General features: G+C 40.1%; 1 protein-coding gene across 1 annotated transcript in view; it reads left to right on the top strand.

Moving 5' to 3' along the window:
* The window catches only part of Trpc7 (transient receptor potential cation channel subfamily C member 7), a 157,324-nt gene that overhangs the window by 8,336 nt on the left and 129,451 nt on the right, over window positions 1-19,537 (top strand). Inside the window, exon 2 of the mRNA XM_003473173.5 lies at window positions 307-1,084. Coding sequence (XP_003473221.2) covers window positions 307-1,084 — 778 coding nt within the window. The remainder of the gene's footprint in view (window positions 1-306; window positions 1,085-19,537) is intronic.

The following is a 19,537-nucleotide window of genomic DNA, read 5'->3' as shown; positions in this document are numbered from 1 at the left end:
CCTTTCCCCACACCTCATACTCCACTGCATATCACAACCACCTCAACCCATTTTTCAGCTCTGGTTCCCACCCTTCCTCCAGCTCAGGGCGACTCGGTATTCCTCCACTGGAAAAAACAGTTCGGGCAATCCAATTTGGATTAATCTCAGTGATAAATGCAATGACTTCTAATAAGACTTCACAGTTTGTCATAAGGTTCCAATTACGGCACTATTTTTGAATCTCAGCAATTGTGGTTAGTTTTGACACTAAGGGAGCCCACAAGCCTCTGGGAAAGTGAGCATTGTTGCCTTGTTGTTCCACAGGTTGGGGAGCAGCACCTTCAAAAACATGCAGCGCCGGCACACGACTCTGAGGGAGAAGGGCCGCCGCCAGGCCATCCGAGGCCCCGCTTACATGTTCAACGAGAAGGGCACCAGCCTAACGCAGGAGGAAGAGCGCTTCCTGGACTCAGCCGAATATGGCAACATCCCAGTGGTCAGGAAAATGCTGGAAGAATCCAAAACTCTCAACTTCAACTGCGTGGACTACATGGGGCAGAACGCACTGCAGCTGGCTGTGGGCAACGAACACCTGGAGGTCACCGAGCTGCTGCTCAAGAAAGAGAACCTGGCGCGGGTGGGGGACGCACTGCTGCTGGCCATCAGCAAAGGCTATGTGCGCATCGTGGAAGCCATCCTCAACCACCCGGCCTTTGCACAGGGCCAGCGCCTGACTCTCAGCCCGCTGGAACAGGAGCTGCGGGACGACGACTTCTACGCCTACGACGAGGATGGTACACGCTTCTCCCACGACATCACGCCCATCATTCTGGCGGCCCACTGTCAAGAGTACGAGATCGTGCACATCCTGCTGCTCAAGGGCGCCCGCATAGAGCGGCCCCACGACTATTTCTGCAAGTGCACGGAGTGCACGGAGAAGCAGCGCAAGGACTCCTTCAGCCACTCGCGCTCCCGCATGAATGCCTACAAAGGACTGGCAAGTGCAGCCTACCTGTCCCTGTCCAGCGAAGACCCTGTCCTCACAGCACTGGAGCTAAGCAACGAGCTAGCCAGACTAGCCAACATTGAGACTGAGTTCAAGGTAACTCTCCCACTCACCACTCTGCAGGCAGATAGCCCGGCGCGCTCCTCCCCGTGAGTCCAGCAGCAAAATGGGCTGTCTTTCAATTTTAGAAAGGGTGAGAACTTGTAGGCTTTGCTATTCTAGCTCAGCTGAGAAAGTTGAGCCTTTTCACCTGTGTCAGATGTAAGCCTAAGAGAAAAGCAGCCCACCACCTGGGATATGTTTGACTACATAAATGTGGCAAGGAGTTGATGTTCACACAAATCCATATGGTAAAAGACGAGCAGCATGCAGGCAGGATGATTTGTAGACCTCAACTGTACCCTAGGGAGAGCCCAAATGTGTGGGATATCTAAGTGCCTGAGGATATTTCCTAGTTTGAGGCTTAGACTGCCTCTAGGGCTTACACTCCCTGATCATTTAATCTCCACAGTCCACATCTCCATCCCATCCTGGGCAGTGCTGATCTTAGAGTCAGTCTGTATCAAATAACTTTTTTTAAAAACTTTGGGGCACCTTTTCTTAAGCCCAGCAAACTATTGCTATTGTCCTATCAATGGCCTATGGAGGAGGCACATGAAAAGGAAAATAAGACCGTCTTTGTAGAGTTGAGTTTGTCACTCCAGTAAAAAGCCCCAAGACAAAGTCCTCAAACTTAGCCACCAGAACACTTCTGCCTGTCAGGTGCCCTAGAGGTTGGAGACCCATTTCCAAAGCTCATTATTCCAGAGCAGTCCTGTGCTTCCTATCAACTGACACTGCCCCTCACAGCAAGGACTGGGACCTAATGTTAAGAAATCCTTTTGATGTGATGTTTCATAGCAAGAACAAACACTTATTAAATGTATTGTATGCCAAACACTGATTGCTTTATTCAGGCGATCTTATTTATCCTCCTCAACACCACATGGCATGGTACTTACTATTATTCCCATTGTTTATGAGCACACAGAGATAGAAAGGGAACGGACAGTCAGTAGGTAGCAAAACTGCTGCTCTAGTCCAGGCGCTCAGATCCCACAGCTCACTCAGCCAATTCCAAGAAGTAAATGCCAGTAGCCTTGATCACGCTTTGAGCTTCTCAGACTTTTACTGATCTTTCTCTGAATGATAAGGGCTCCCTCACTGGGGAAGTGTGGCTAGGAGAGTAGGAACTACAGTTGGGCTCATCAGTTCACATTCTGCCATTTGATCAGAGACTACTATCTGCTAGATGCCATAAAATATCCAAAGAGGTGTCAGACACAGAGTTGCCATCTGAGCTGGGGAAAGATGTTACCTTCGGCAAAAATGTTCATTATGCAAAATGCATCTGGGTACATTAGCTGTGACTGCATGAGATACAACTAGGTGACCAAGGATAGGTTCCATCCCAAAGGTGTTCCACTTGGCTATACCACTGTTGAGGTTTAGAAGGAGATGGAATGGGGTTAGACCTTACTCAGGAGAAGGCATTGGATCACTAGAAAAAGCAAGGTATTTTAATGCATATGGATGAGCCAAGTAAAGACAAGGCCCAGAAGCTGACCAGTAATGCTAACAGTTGGGAGATTAAGGCAAGATTTCCATGAGTGTGGGGCAGCCTGGACTGCATAGTGACACCCTGTCTCAAAAAACAAAAACAAAAACCATATATATATATATATACATATATATACATATATATATATATATATATGTATATATATATACATATATATATATATATATATGTATATATATACATATATATATGTATATCCCAGAAAAGCCCAAAGAGGAGAGGTTCCATAGAACTAGAACACAGCCTTCCTGTAGGGACACACAAGAGTGTTGAACAGATGAGTTGAGCACAGATTTCAGAGGATCCTGCACTTTGAATACTGCCCTGTAGGTACCTGAGAGCTGCTGTAAGTTTGTAATTAAGAAACTAAAGTGATGAAAAGTAAAATTTGGCAAATGTACTTGGTAGATAAGATTTGAACAGAGACTGGGCAGTAGGATGAAAGAGAGGAGAAATTTAGTGACACATACATGAGGCCATGGAAGCCATCCTGTAAGAAGAAATTTGCCCTAAAAGCCTAGGATAGACAGGGTAGACCAACTGAAGTTTGCAGGTATTGCAAATGGTTAATAAAGGATTCTGTAAGTAAGCTCATTTTTTCTATCTGTTCCTCCAACTTGGACCTACCCACTGACTTGAAGCCACTTTCATAATGCCTGCACTGTCGTGGCCTCATCAAGAAAACTTAATGAATGTAGATACAGAGCCCTGAAAAAGCTCCTAAGAATTGTAGCTATTGCTTCTTCTTTTCTTGTTTTTGTGCAATAAGCCTCATCTACTCACATAGAGGCACTGACAGCCCAAAAAAGGTTAGCGGAACGTTGCTTATTCCCCCACCTCCAGACCAGTTCTGTACAGGCTTTCCGAGAAGAATAGCATAGCGATCTGGCCACGAAAAAAAAAGGCCAAGCAAAGGATTTTTTGGATTGAATTATGTGGATAATTACACAATTCTCAATTTATCTCACATCTGGAAGCCTGCCACACTAACTGAAACAATACTAGACTAACATTTGGAAATACATCTGAGCCATTTGTTTCCTTTACTAAAACCCAAAGTCTGGCATATTTTAGTATACATAATATCTAAAACTGGAAGTTTGTTGAAAGCATCTAGTACGATATTTTGATTTAAAACATAAATTACAAAAATTGTGGACAATTAAGAACACTGCTAACGTAATGACAAATCTTTTCTGCATTGCAGTGATTTACTCTGAATAAAAGCTAGAATAAATACATTTTCTGGCTATTAACATCCATCTAGTTACCTTTGTTTGAAATAATGTCTTTCAGATAAACCACAAATGGTGCATTATAAATTAACATAACCGTTCCTTTAGAACTTTATTACTTATTCAACTATTCTTGCATGTGCATTCCTGACATTATAAATCTTGTCAAAGAACAGCTTAGCAGTAAAAGTCAAATTGTAATAAAAGAAGAAAGAGCAAGTGGATGTGCTTGAAAATGCACTCCAAATGAGTCTGTTCTGCTTTCAAAGGACCACATGTTGCTGCTTGTAACCACATAGTATGGAGATAACTCAATGCCATCAATTATACAAAAAGCTTCTGGGGTCTCCCTGAAAATATGTCATATGTCATCATCCAGCCCCTCTAAAATACTCCTCCTGAAGTGACTCTTCCTTAACTAGGAAATATCACTTAGAGTAAATCTGAGTCAGTTCCCAGGCACTTTTTTTTTTTAAGCTGTTTTGATCTATTGCCACAACAGAGTTTCCTGCCATTAACAAGAAGAAGAGCCAATGTCAAGGTCCCCAGTAAGCTGGCTAAAGTCAGATGCCATTATTTTTGGTGAGGGAACTACATAGTTTTTAAAGATTTTCTTATGTCTCTTAATCCTCTTGGGGCTAGAAAGTTATTAAAATTCCCTGTAATCACTGAGAAGTTCCCAGCAACCTTGAATAGTACCCAACAAAGTAATAAGCACTATCTAGGGAAGCTAATGAAGAAATCCTAAAGGACAATCACTTCAGCTGAAAAAACAAGTGATTACCTTTATCTGTAGTTTAGACTTTCCATGCATTGTATTTAATGGAGGCATCTGAGGGGATGGTAAAAAGGAAGGATCTAAAGACAATACAAGCTGGCTCTGGTGATAAAGCCCACACATTAAATAACAGAACCAATCACATACTCCACTACTCCACTATATGTAAGGCAAGGTGTATCTTCTTGGTCTTACCTAATATTAGGTTTGGGAACACAGCCAATAGCTGACATTTTGGTTAATGGGTTTACCTATGGTAGTAGGAGCTTAGAAAGGAAAACTAGTGCAAGCTGGACTATTCAGAGGTACTTTGTCCTGGTGAAAAGTACTGTCTTTGTAGAAGAATCTGGAGCAGTAAAAAAAGCTAATTTGTCTGTTGCAGTTGGGTTATAGTTCCTGCCCCACAAGAACATAATGATGCCTCTGTACCTCTCCTAAATCAGTCTGCTTGGCTTTCTTGTCATCCTTCTGATAAAATTGTTTTTATTTTGTTAGTATAATCCTAGTCAAATGCTTGGGCAGTTTGTCTATGCATGTTGATTATCAGTGTTTCAAAATGATTAAAAGTTAATATTTCTTTCAACTTAAGAGTAACAGTGGGAGCAATGCCTGGTCAAACAGGGCGGGACACGGGGAAAGAAAGGACGATAAGGGAATATTACAGAGTGAGGCTTAAGGCTCTGGGAAAAAAGAAAGCAGAATGAAGCTCAGGAGTTGCTCTTGTTCTCTTACATTCTGCTTCAGTTTAAAAGCATCCAGTGTTCCCAAGTCAGTAACTATAGAAGCCCACAAGCGTGTATCTCAATTATTTAGCATCTGGTCCTTCTCAAGAGTAGCAAAACTGCTACTGAGAAAGCTCTTCCTGTTGACACAACATCAGCATAAAGGCTGTGTATTGCGCTTCAGTCACAGCAACTTATTCTTATAAACCTCAGAGGGGAAGAGTGGGGGCAAGAAAGCTAAAACTGTAACTCGTCCTATTTAAAGTGCTAATAACTTCTATGCCTATCAATTGATGTTAACCACATGTATTATGAAAAGTAGATGATGAATTATGTATTGATGTTTATGCTGTCACTTTAAGATGCATAAAAACTCTCTGAGCCTAAAATACCACAAATTAAAAATGCAAATAATGATAAATCAGACCAATTTGCCACCTGCTATGATGCCAGTGAGATCCCATTGTGGAAGGTAAAGATGTTGAGATGGAAGTTTGTAATCTGCTTGCAAACTTATTGAAAGGGAAGAGAGAAGAGGAGGGGAGGAGAAGTGACTTAGTGCAGTGACACTGAAAGCTCAGAGCACATTTGAACACTGGATAACCAGAGCCAGGGAGACAGGAAGATGAGTAAAGGCCTAGCCTGGACCAGAGGCAATACCTCAGGCTGAATAATCTGTTGTCCCCACCCCTAGTGTTTGTACCAGTTTCTCACATGCTTTGAAGATTTTTAGGATTTTTAGATTTTATAAAACAATATCTTAGCAAAATACAACCCCTTGAAGTCTGAAGGCTTGGCTGGTAGTACAAACGTTTGCTTAACATGCAGCACAGGCCACTGTGTTCCATCTTGCATGCTGTAGTCATTCTTTTCCTACTTTTAGGTGGCCCAAGCTCTCTCCACAAAGCCTGTTTATTTTCTTACCTTTAATAGAACTTGGCTACTCTTTAAAAACTAATACATATAGATGATTATCTGAAAATTATTTTCTACTGAGAAAATATATTTTAAGCTGTAACACTGTAGGTATTGAAGTGAAAAATATTGTATGCACATATTGTATGTGTGTGTATGTGTGTGTGTGTGTGTGTGTGTGTAAGAATGTGGGAGAAACAAAACATTCACTTATATATCAACTGCATACCCTCAAGAATCTGTGTCACTCTGCCCAGTGTTTGAGCACCTGACAATACACAAAGTGAGCAGAAGCGGGTAGGCTCACAGGCATCAGAGATGAGTTGATGGTTCTGTCCCACACTAATCACACATAGATGAGGTGTGGCCCAAGAATGCCTAGGAGTCAGAGTATACATATTTATCAGTTGTACTGGAGCTGTGATCACAGGGCCCTGTACTTCAGAGTATAAGCCAGGAAGTGGCTTATCTCAGGAAAGGGAACAAAGGTGACTCTGCCCAAGAAGAGCTTTGTCCTTTTCTATTTTACTGCCTAAGTGTCTGGAGGAGAAGTTTCACCAGAGTTTCACTGGAGGAAAAGAAACTGACTAATATGTCCTTTAATGATGGTTTTCCATTGGGTCACAAATAATGCCTCAACCTAGATGATGCTTTTCTAGATCTGTGCCAAAGAGTATCATCATCAGAAATACAAGTAGACACTATATGTTGGGTTGCAGCCACTCAGATGAGATAAAGGGTGCTATTTTGCTAAAAGAAGACAGGCAAGTGATGCAGCCATGCTTCTTTTTCTTGAGGCTAGAGTGGAGAGCAAAGTACCTGGGCCTGGAACTAGACTGATTTAGGTTCTGTTCCCTACTAAGCATGGATTCTTGGCCATCTGCTGGAAGTTGACTTATTTAAAAATAGAGGATGGGAGACAGAGATCATACTTCCATTGAACAGGCTACTCACCCACACATTTTCTCTTTCCCTCATTTGCCCAGCTCTGTAGATAACATAATGATTCATCAAGTTGCTGAGAACATCACACACCTCACCCAATTTAATCTTAAAAATATCCTGGCACACATTAGGTACTCAGTAAATATTAGCTTAGTAAATAAATGAGTTGGTGAACTGACTTATGAATAATGAACTCTCAGAATGGAGGTGAGGATTAAATGAGATAAAGAATATAAAACTCAGGCTGGGGATTTAGCTCAGTGGCACAGAGCCTGCCTGGCAAATGTGAGGCCCCGAGTTTGGTTCCCAGTATAAATAAATAAATAAATAAATAAATAAATAAATAAATAAATGTCTTTGCAGAGAACTTAACATAAACAAGCACTAAAAATTTTTCAACAGAGGACTCAGTGGGGTTTCCTTTTGGATGTCCAAACCCACTGAATTTTTAACACCACAAGTTTTACTCCCAGTAGACACAGCTTAAATTTCAGTTCCTCCTGTATTTAGCATGCCTTTCTGATTTTGTCTAAGCTTACCACTCCCTCAGCGGTCTTTCCAAAATAAGAAATCTCTAATCAGTATGTGTGAGTTTCATAGTTAAAAATAGGCCAGGGTTTTATTTCTCAATTGGAAAAATGCAGACCACTAGAACCAAATAAGCTAAGAGTAAAATATCACTGTGAAAGTAGTGTAGGCTGAAAGAGAAGAAGAGAGGAGGGAGGAAATGGGCAGGCAGAGCTCTTGGCAAATACAGATTATCTTTTTGAAAACTATCTCTATAGAAAAGGTTCATCACTACACACATGCACAACAGAGAAAAAAAACATTTCCTCTACAACAGAGACTATCAACCTAAAATAGCAGAGATGTAGAGAAAACAGAGTCTGCTCTTTGAGAAAATTGGCCAATGAGTAGTAGCGTAAGTCAAATAAAATTGAAAATGCAAGGACTTTTCTTTGGAGAAAAGAAATAAATCAGAATGCTATATAAATGAAGTATAGTACAGTAACTAATCGAATATGCTGGATGGAGGTATGCATTTTGTTAGAAGTAAACTCAGAATCACAGTAAATGCATAAAACATATGTCAGGGTGGTGGGAGAGTAACAAAGTCTCTAGATTCATAGAATATCAAAGCTAGATGACCCTAGTTACAGAGCTATCTGGAAATCCAACATTCACGCAACAAATGCCTAGTAAACCTCCAGGAGAGGTGTTGAGATAAAAGCTGAAGAAGACAAAGTTCCTACCTTCAGTAAACTTGTTGTCTAGTGAAGGAGATAGGTAATCTTAATAAATATGGCATTAGATACACAACCATAAGATACAGTTTTACATGTACTAAATTAGTACTGAGTGGGTGACTGATTGTGTGTATGTGTGTACAAGCACTCAAAGGCTCCTCAGTGTATGCAATGTTTACCTGAAATCCAAAGCTAGAAAAGATAAACAGGCAACAGGGAGTAAGAAAGAGGGCCCCAGGCAGAGAAGAGGTTCTTGAAATGCAGAGAGAAATAAAGAGGCTCAAAAACTTGTGAATGCCTTAGTATGGCTCCATCACATGGAGAAGAAGGGAGAAAAGGGAGACAACAGGGATGCTTATGAGGCCTTCTGCATGGTCTTAACCACTAATGGTAATGGAAAAATTGTCTTTATTGGAAACTTTCAGCAGGTGTGAGTCAATGACTCATGTCTGCAGTTTGGAAACATCCAATCTGTCTGGGGGCAGAAAAGGGACTGGAGAGGACAAGAATAGGAGGAGTTAGAAGATTGCTGTAGGAAGTCAAGATCCAGGCACTGGGATATAGCTCAGTGGCACAGTATATACCTGGCAAGCATGAGGTCATGAGTTTGATTCCAGGCACAAAAAGAAAAAAAAAAAAATGAAATCCTCCCTGGAAGAGGAGTGAATAGCACATGAGTACAAAAAGACCAGCACATCTTGGCCCATAGATGAATCATCACAGATGAAGTCCTAGTACAGAGGATGTGACAGTCCCCTGGACAGTATTTTTGTTATGAGTTTCCTAAGACCCTGCTTCTCCTATCTCTGGGATCTCACACTGTTCACAGTGCAGCAGGCAGTAAAGAGGAACAGGAAGAAAAAAGCATAATAGAGGCCGCTGTTTAATTTCTCCTCCTAGGCAGAAGCTCAGTGCAGTACAGAGAGAACAGGACAGTGATACAGATTCCTGTTTACCACCCTGACATTCGGAGATAGTGCAGGTTATATTCCAGGATTGACCAAACTGCTCATTACAACACACTCAGAGGGCAGAGGTATTGAAAAGAGGGTTCAGAAGTGATAGTCCCAGTATGGAAGAGACCCCACTTTAATCTCCCACTGCAACTTCAATACTCTGAAGATAGCTTTGTTCCTCTGTTGGCTTCATGGAGCAAGGAAATTTTTCACTGAAGGACTCTTATTTGTGCTGTGTGCTAAACAGGAGAGTGTTTTAGCACAAATAAGGCATGGAGTAGATCTCTTCCTTTCCTTTTCCTTTCCCTCCTTGAGTCTTTGGATGTTGAGAAAAGCAGGCCAAGATAAGACTGAGTATCCACAAGGCCTTTCTGGTGACTTAAAATCCTTGTTAGTGGATGCGCAATTGAATCTGACAGAGTGAATTAGTTGGCTGATGCTGCAATGGCACTGCTAATGGTTGCAAGGTCGTTCTCTCTCTCTCTCTCTCTCTCTCTCTCTCTCTCTCTCTCTCTCTCTCTCTCTGTCTGTCTCTCTCTGTCTGTCTGTCTCTCTCTTGCAAAGCTTTCACACAGAATTCTTCCTTGCCTCTTTGTACTTTCTCATAGTCACCACCAATCCCTGATTTGTCAATGAATCACTCAATCTCTGCCACTGTTGTCATGTAATGCACCTATGTCTCTTCTCTTCTAACAAGGATTCCAGAACTACCATATTACCAAATAAAGTCACATTCTGAAGTCCAGGAAAGATATACATTAGGGTGACACTGTTAAGCCCGGTACTTTAGAAAATACCAGGTTGATAGGAAATGGAGAAGATTAAGAACAAGAATCCAGATGCACTGTGAGAGTACAGAAGGGTAGAGGGTAAAAGATGGTTATTCTGGAAGCACAAATAGTTCTAAACTGGAATTCTGAAGGGAAAAGGAGAGACAGTTGATGCCTCTTGCTGAACAAGGCACTGGCCAAGCCAAAGATAAGAGAATTCCATAAAAATATGTGTCTATGGGGTGGGGTGGGGCAGTGTTTGGGAAGATCGGGTAAGAGAACGTCTGACAGAGCAACTGGAGGAAACTTGGGAGCATTGCCCCCTTCAAGAAAAAGCCATTTTCAAGTGTGGATTTGGGGATAATAAAATAAGACACTATTCATTATAGCAGAGGGAACAAAGAAGCACCAATCCCACCATGTATGAATAACTGTTTAAGTTTGTTTCCACTTAAAAGCTTTCCCTACTCCCAGGTACAAAAATGTGAATAATTCAGTTGATAGAATATTACTGCCACTTTTCTGTTTCCTCTCCTTCTTTAATCCTCACCCCCCGCCCCGCAAAAAAACCATCTTCAACCTACTTATATATGTACATAGATATGGAAGTATCCTTCATTTAAGAAATATATCCTTTGTATTTACTATGGTCTCAAAATTCTAAAACTTAAGGGTCATCAAACTGATGCATGGAATTTACATTCTAATAGAAACTATAGAAAAGTATATTTCTGACTCGAGTGTTCATAAATTACACACAAAGGATTATAGTATAAAAGTATGGTCTTCCTTACTCTCTTTCACTCAGCACCATGTTTTCTGTGTTGCTATATGTGAATTTAGTTCATCGCTTCTATCCACCATCTAGTATTCCTTCTCTGCACCTAGAGCCTTTTACTTACTCATTGCTATAGTGCTTGCCACCTAGATTGGCTCTTCTTGTTCTCAGAAATGAGGCAGCAAAGGACACACCTGCACTCTGTTACAACCCTTTTTAGGGTGTGGTAGACACTGGCAGAAATGTTCACGACTAACTACACACAGCACATTGCTGTCAGGAGGCCTGCGCCAGTCTCTGCTCCCTTTGGGTTTCTGGTTTGCCACATATGGCCAATATTAGATGCTATGCCACTTTCTTTCTTATGTTTGCCAACATGAGGAATGCAAAATCCCTTTGAGCTTTGCAAATGGCTAGTGAGGCTGAGCACTTCATATACTGTTTAGTTATGAGTTTCTGATTTCTATAAATTGCCTCTTTTGATCTACCCTTCACCCACTTTTTAAACAAGATTTCTGTCTTGGGATATTTTTTAAATTTTCTTCAAGAATTTCTTATATATTCTAAATAGTTTCTCACCTATTTCAGAGAATGCTCTTAGTCCGTCACTTATCCGTGGAGTCTGTCACTTCTCCCAGACTGTCACTTATCTGTGTAGGGGTGAAAGGATGTGTATTTTTTATCTGTCTCTAGGGACACAGCTGACATCCTTATAACAAAAGACAAATTATAAAGAGAAAAGTATGTAAAATGTATTTTAGATGTTTTATATGATTCAAGAGCCTCCTGAAATGAAGTCCTAGGAAAAATTTTCTTTTTATACTTAAGGTCCAAAGAAGAATTAAACAGCCGTGATTGACAAAGGAGTTAACTGTAATGGAAGCAGACTGAGGGAAGAAATTCAGTAAGGTCTTTCCAGATCCTTTTTGTCTTCTCTACGTTCCATTCCTTCCCATGGGTATAAGGTAGAACACCTTTGGAATGAGGGCCTATTACCTATTTTCTGGGGAGGTAGGTCTTTTCTTTATGGCCAGCTGTCCTACAGAAATGCAGGGAAAGATGATTGCTTTTGAGGGCCCCCTAATGTCCTTCATTTCAAAGTACTTTCAGGTGATATCCTCTGAGTCCTAAGATCTGTTAAATGTGCCTATGTTGCCCTTTGTTGACGTCTAATTTTTGAAGTAATTTGTGTTTAATCTTGTTTAAAAAATTCCTTTTCCAACCAATGTCATAAAGATACTTTCCTGTATTACATCTATTTTTCTTCTGTTTCTTTCATTAGACTTACCAGTTATGTTTAAGCTTTTAATGCAATTGGAGTTTTCTTTTTTGTGCAGAGTGAGTTTCCAACAGATTTTTTTTCTCCATATGGTTAGTTTCTTAGCATCATCTATGAAATAATCTAACTTTTCCCGAGTCATCTGTGATGTCACCTTTATTACACCAACTCCTAAATACATATATCATATTTCTAAGCTTTCTATTGTAGTCTAGTGTTCTGACTGCTATTCTATACACTCCTCCACATTTCCTTCCTAGGACTTTGTTTTGTGGCTCATTACATAATAATGAGATTCTGTTGTTGAATTTTTTTCTCTACATACATATTTGTTTTTCTTTCACAATCATGACAAGACTTGTAAACAATTTTAAATCCTATTTTTCTCAGCTACTTTATGCTAATACTTAAATATCTGCTCCTAAATAACTTTAGCATTCCCAATAATAAGTATCAATCTCTAACAGTAACAACCTCCCACCCTTGAGCACTTTTGTGGCCTAGAATGGTGTGGGGTAGGCCCCAGGCACTGAGGCAAAGTCAAGTCTATGTGGGAAATACATGCTGATAAAGTATCAATAAAGGAAACTTCATTAAGCAGAAGAAGGAAGACACCACTTGAAGTGATTATTCATTTCCTCATTAAATCCCAGATACGTATTGTATTGGTCAGTTTTCCCATTGCTGAGTCAAAATACCTGACACTCACAATTTAAAAAACAAAAAGAATATTTTGGCTCATGGTTATAGAGGTTCAATCCATGGTCTGCTGGTTCCAAGAGAGAAACTTCATGGTGGAAGTGTATGGTAGAGGAAAACTGTTCAATTTACAGAATCTGGGAAGCAGAGAACAGGAGAAGGGTGCCAGAGAGAAAGGGGCCAGAGATCAGATACAGTCCCTAACGTTACACCTCCTATGGTCCACCCAGACATATCTAAGGAGTGTACTTTATTAATCTCTTCTCAAGCTGATTAATTTGACAATGAAGATTAACCATCATAGGTACTTTCCATCCATAAAGTTTAGGATTGAAACACAGCCACATTCAGTTCATTTTTAAAGGTTTTGATGTGGTTTTATTTTTGTTTGGTTTGGTTAGGTTTTGGATTATGTTAGTGTTCAGTTTTTAAATGCGCATTGGTAACAAATCATGGTTCTTCTCTCATCAGCAAACGCCATTGTAGTCCCTGTATTCAAGATAGAGTCCCACTTAATGCTAATCAAGAAAACTGAGAGAACTCCATGTGACTAAAAAGTGAGTCTCCATTATTTGGAAATCTCTCTTACACTGATGAACAAAGTGCTCTCTGTTTCATTTATACACTATGTGATTAGCACCCACCATACATGGCATAGGCTGAAACATAACGTAGGAATAGGAAACTCTGAACTAAATACTCAACTATCTTGGAATGAGCTCCTTTCCAAAATATGCACTGCCTGAGCAATGCACTTTTCCACTACTCCCAAGTGAAATGGCTCATGTGGTGTAGTACAATCTATACCCTTTTCACTACTCTTTCCATGCGAAGAGGTCTAGGGGGATAGGAGCAAACTCTGGTAAATGGAGGATAGTGTATGATCCAGTAAACTGAAGTTGCACACCTACTCCGAAAATTACACTCATTCAAGAATTATCGAGGCTAAAATTTTTTAAGTACATCAGTTCTCAGAGAAAAAGAGTTAACCAAATGCTTGATAGCATAATCATCTTTTATATTACTGTGATCTCTCTATCTTCAATACCTGCAGTGTGGAATTAGTAACAATAACGGGTTTTTCTGAGTTCCAAGGCAAGATTGTTATTACTGATCAACAAATGCTTTGAAAATTCAGAGTGGAAATGCCAAGTACTTATATGCACTTGCTTACTTCTCTCTCTTTTCATCTCCTCCTTTTTCCAACATCCCTGCCCTTCTCTTTCCCTCAGCTGCCCTCTCTTCTTTTGCCCTCCCCTCTTCTGATCTCTCCTCTTCCCTCCCATCACCCTCTCAGTATAATACCCTTAGGTATAGTGGTACAGTTCAGTGGTAGAGCATTTTTCAAGCATGTACAAAGTCTTGGATTCATCCCTAGAACCATCCAAACAAATGAGTAAATAAAGTTATATATGATTTCAATAACATATCCTTATTCATAATGCATTTGCTTAGATATGGGAGGTCAAAGCTCATGTTTTCATTCTTGGGAGCAGTAGTATGCAGCTGACAGCCTTTTTTTTTATTTAAGAGGAAAAAGAGAAAAACACAAAACAAAAGAAAGTGGTGTAAGGGTACACGTAATACAGAACTAAAAAAAAAAAAAACATAACAGTAAGAAATCACCTGTTAATAGATTACATATTATCATCTTGGAAATAGTTGCTCAAATCACAGTATCAAAGAATACAAAGTGGACATTCAAACAGAGAGACTGCAAACAGCTGTGTTCAATGATCCAAAAACATTAATATAGTCAACTATTTAACACCCCTAAACACACTTGCTGTTATATCCGTTAGAGCTCTTTTTTTCCCCCTCTCTTTTTTACAACAAAATTTACACATTTTGGATTTTATTACTCCTTAGTTGTTATTACTTTTTTGGGGGGGGAGAGAATAAAGTCAAATATGGCAAAACAAAGCAGCTGATAGCCTTTTGCACAATGACGGTTAATGCTCTGTCTGTTGAGTTAACAGCTCTCTCCAGTGTAGGCTGCTACGAATTCTTGAAAACAATGGTGGGGGCCTTTTTCCATTTTACTTAGGAGCTCTGGACCAAGAATCTTTCTGATAACAGTTTCTCTTTTCTGAAATGATTATTAATTTTATTTGAAGTTCATACTCCAAGGGATTTGCCCAATACTTTCCCACAGCACATGAGAAACTTGATGTTTGATGTATTTAAAACACATATAAACATGAAATGGGGTCCAGAGAATGTTCAGGAAGAAGAAAAAAATTTAAATTAGGCTGAAAAATCAGGAGCCAGAAATTTTTCCTCTAAATAGTATCTCCTCTAAGATTGTAATTTTAGAAACCAGATTTCAAGCTCAGTGCTGAATCTATTCTTTACCAAATATTTCATGCAAATATTTGAGGAGGGCTCACATCAGAGATTACTGAAGGGAACCAAATAACTTGCACCTTGTCGTCAAACTCTTCCCAGAACATGACATATATCACAAGAGATGTGGCATCATAAAAGACCTTTGGGCCAATACTAGGATAGGACTTGGACAGGGGGCACAAGTAGAATGAAAAGGCATTGGGTCAGGAGATCCGAGCTCTGCCAGGAACTTCTGTGTGACTTTGGCTGGTTCATTTTATTGCTCTGTAGCTCATGTTCCTAAATCACAAAGCCAGGTGCTTAAACTAAATCATCTCTTAATAACTCTTTACTTCTTTAGCCCTAAACAACATCTAAATTAAGATTTAAGAAGAGAGGAGGAGGGGTTGGGGATTTAGCTCATAGATATAATTGCCTGCCTTGCAAGCCCGCGGTCCTGAGTTCCATCCCCAGTACAAAAAAAAAAAAAAAAGAAGAAGAAGAAGAAGAAGAAGAAGAAGAAGAAGAAGAAGAAGAAGAAGAAGAAGAAGAAGAAGAAGAAAAGAAGAAGAAGCAGAAGAAGAAGAGGAGGAGGAGGAGGAGGAGGAGGAGGAGGAGGAGGAGGAGGAGGAAACAAACTGAGAGTGGTTCAAATATCAGCAAAAGGTAGACTCCCATCTATGTGCCAAATCCCGTGCTATGTACTAGGAACAGAAATGTGCTCCAGGCCCTATCTTCAAAACAAGGGAGAGGCTAGAGGACCTGCGATGTAGCAGAGTAGGAGAAAAATGCTTACTCAGAACACAGAAGAGAGTAACAAACTTCCTGGAAGCCTTCCCAGAAGCAGGGATATTTTGAAATGTTCCTGAATGATGAGTAAGAGTTTGACAAGTGGAGAATGGGAAGTAAGGCATATGGGCAGGAAAATGAGTTTATGCAAGCAGCAGAAAAAGGGTCCGTATACTGGGGGTCATGTATGGCTGATAGAAAGGTGGGTTTGTGGGAAAGGGGCTGCTGTCCGTGAGGTATATTAAGGCATAACAAAACGTTGATTTTGTAGCTCTTATAGCTTTTGACCCAAGGAAATGATTACTTGTCATCTGGGTGAAAGAATGGAGTGTTTGTTGATAAACCAATAAGGAAGTTAGCACAAAAATCTAGAACATAAATGAAGAAGATTTAATTTAAGGCCATGGCTACATGTTTGGAGGTCAGGGGTCAGACAGAAGAGATACGCTGGATCAGAATCTGTAGTTCGTAGTAACTAATTGGTGAGAGAAAATGAACTCGGAGTGTCCAGATCTGGAAGCTGGGTGGATGGGGACACTCTTTCCTGAAGATCAGCTTAGGATGTTAGATGAAGACTCATATGTTTAGTTTGAGGCATACAGATTTTGAACCATGGGACACACCAGCATGGATGATCGCTTTGCAGTTAAATGTTCAAATTAGCTCCTTAAAGGACAGCTTAGGTTTGGAAGTAAAAAGCGTGGAAATCAGAGCATAGATGATAGATCTGTGAAGCTAAATGAAACCATGTTCAAGCCTCAGTCTTTTAGCTAATAAAACAAGCATTAGACCTGCTTCCAACTGTTACCCAGTCATTCATTAGATAAATCACTGTAAAGTTCAAAACTGGAATCTGATGTTCCTGATTAGATTTAAACTTATTTAAAAGCAATCACTTACTCATTTGGAACCTATGTTTTCCAGGACTTTTAGAAAGTCATTGCATTCATCTATATACAAAGTACTGATTTTTAAAAACCAGCTTTAGATTCATTATCCTCCCTTTGAGCCAAGTACCCCCACTCATAGCTCTCAGATCAGTTTCCTGGTAGTCACACACCAAGAAGCTTACTTGCTTCTCAACTTTCTACAAACAAGATTTTAAAATCAGAGCATGTGAATTAAGTCATGTTATGTAACATTTCTAGGGTGTGTATCATGCCATTGCCTAGAACATAAATATGAACATACAAGTTCACTAAATACATAAATATATATAGCTCTTAGACCCTAAGAATAAAATTCAGTAGGAGCCCAGAGCATGAAACAATGAATTTCCCCAAGGACTTAGGAAAAGTATTCTGGAGTTATCTTCAAGCTGGCCTTAAGAAGGACTAGGGTTTTTTATAGGTGGTAAAGACAAATGCCAATCTAGGCTTGGACAGAGGCACCAAAGTGAAAGGCAAGGTATGATTCTGAGCAGGGAAATCACAAGTACTGATTTGCCTAACTTGATTTGATCCTCAGCAAGGCTCTATATTATTTAATTCCTACTTCCTATCTCACTATTAGCCTTGCTTAGTCAATAGCACTTTTAGCAATCATAAGCAATTTTTAAAAATTTACTTCTATACATATGCTGCACTTTAATTACTCTTCTAAATGAATTCTTATTCTGAATCTATAATCAGATAAATCATGACATAATCCTCCAGAAGGGTGTTCTCTGGTGATGTCAGTTCCAAATTAGTGTTTCTCTGAAATGTTTTCACAAATAAGATGCAAAGTTGACATTTACTCTGAACCTCTCTTTAAATTTTCTTTCAATCTATCTGAAAAATAACCAAAATTGTCAGGTACCAAGTAGAGAAGACAGTGACCTTGACAAGACAGCATCTATTATGGGTGCCTTCTCCAACACCATTGCAGCGTTCAGTAAATCTGAATCTAAAGCAAAATAGATCACAACTTAAATACAATAACACATCCAAATCTGTATTTTGGTTATACTGATAATGTGTGATTGATATAGCAAATGATTTGTGTAGAAGAAAACTCATCTATAACCCTATCATACATTAACATAATTATCATACATTAAACTTACTTCCTGTGATTGATGTTTCAAGCATGCTATGCACTGAGTTCTGTGTACCTTAAATCCTGCTAGTATTAACAAAATATGTTCCCAATCCATTCCCATGTCTGCATCTTCATCACTACTCTGCATGACCATGTGATTGCAGTAGATACTACCTGACCCTTCTGCCTCCAATCAGGACACTATGGCAGTTCTCCACAGGGACCCAGAAAAAAATCACAGCCAGTACTAACCAGAGCTTGACATCCTCTCACTTAAAAGGTTTTAATGTTATGTTAGTCATTTTCCCATCACTGGAACAAAATGCCTGCACAATTTAGAGAAGGTAAAGGTTTATTTGGCTAACAGTTTCCAATGGGTTCAGTCCAAAGTTAGCTGGGTCCCAGCCAGAATCAGCATGGTGGAAGGGCCAGAGGACAACTGCTCATCCACAGCAGCGAGAGGCAGACAGAGAAGAAGCCCGGTACAATACACCCTTCCAGGTCACACCTACACTGCTCAACCTCCAACCAGGCCCTACTACCTACAGCACATTCAGCTATTGAGCTCAACAACAGATGAATTCACTCATGAGTACAGCATCTCCATTATTCAGTTACATATCTTCCAAACACACAAAACTTTTGGAGGACATTTTAGATCTAAACCATTAACAGTGGTGGATAATGCTTATGGGGAAAAGTTCAAGCTCTGTGTGAGGGAACGGAAACCCTTCTGAGCCAGGTTCTATTTACTTCTCCAAACTCATCTTCCCACCTTGGGCTTCCACTTGCTTAGTTCTTGGTATGTACTCCTGTACCTTTTTTGTGCTTCTCTGCATTTGTTTATGCTATGTCTCTAGCTTGGCTTCCTTCACTTCTTGCAATTGGTAACTGAGTTAGTTTCAAGACTCACCAATGACTTATTCCCCGCAGAGCCACGCCCCTGAATACTCAGGCAGGGCTAAAGGGCTGCCTTGATGTCCATGTTTCAAAGCACTGAGCCTACCTCAGTCCCTTTATCAGTCAATTATTGCCCCAATAAGGCTGTGTAACAAAAATATTCGATTATCTATCGAATTTATTTTCCTGTTCAATAGTCTGAAGGTCAGCAGAGGCAGGATGCACTACAAATCTTGTGGGCTCAGTATGAATAGATATTGGGTGGTTATATAGGGCATATTCTTCTCTTGGCAGCAGTCAGAAACTCTCAGGAGGCCAAAAGAAAATTGCATGAAGCCTTTTTGGGGCCAAAGTTAAAACTCACATACTATCATTGCCACACCATTTCACTGGCTAAAGCAAGCACCATGACCAAGACAGCATCAGCAGGAAAGAAGTAAATTCTTCTCATGAAGACAAGGAAAGGGATAAGGGAAGTGTTTGCTAACAACTGTCTAGCCTAAGGGCTGGGGCTATAGCTCAGTGGCACAAATGCCTGCCTGGCAAGTGCAAGGTCCTGAGTTCA

This window comes from Cavia porcellus, unplaced genomic scaffold, assembly GCF_034190915.1.
Source record: "Cavia porcellus strain 051 isolate PalLab524CR breed Dunkin Hartley unplaced genomic scaffold, mCavPor4.1 scaffold_19, whole genome shotgun sequence".
In the NCBI taxonomy this organism is placed as follows: domain Eukaryota; kingdom Metazoa; phylum Chordata; class Mammalia; order Rodentia; family Caviidae; genus Cavia; species Cavia porcellus.
This window is presented reverse-complemented; position numbering and strand designations above follow the sequence as displayed.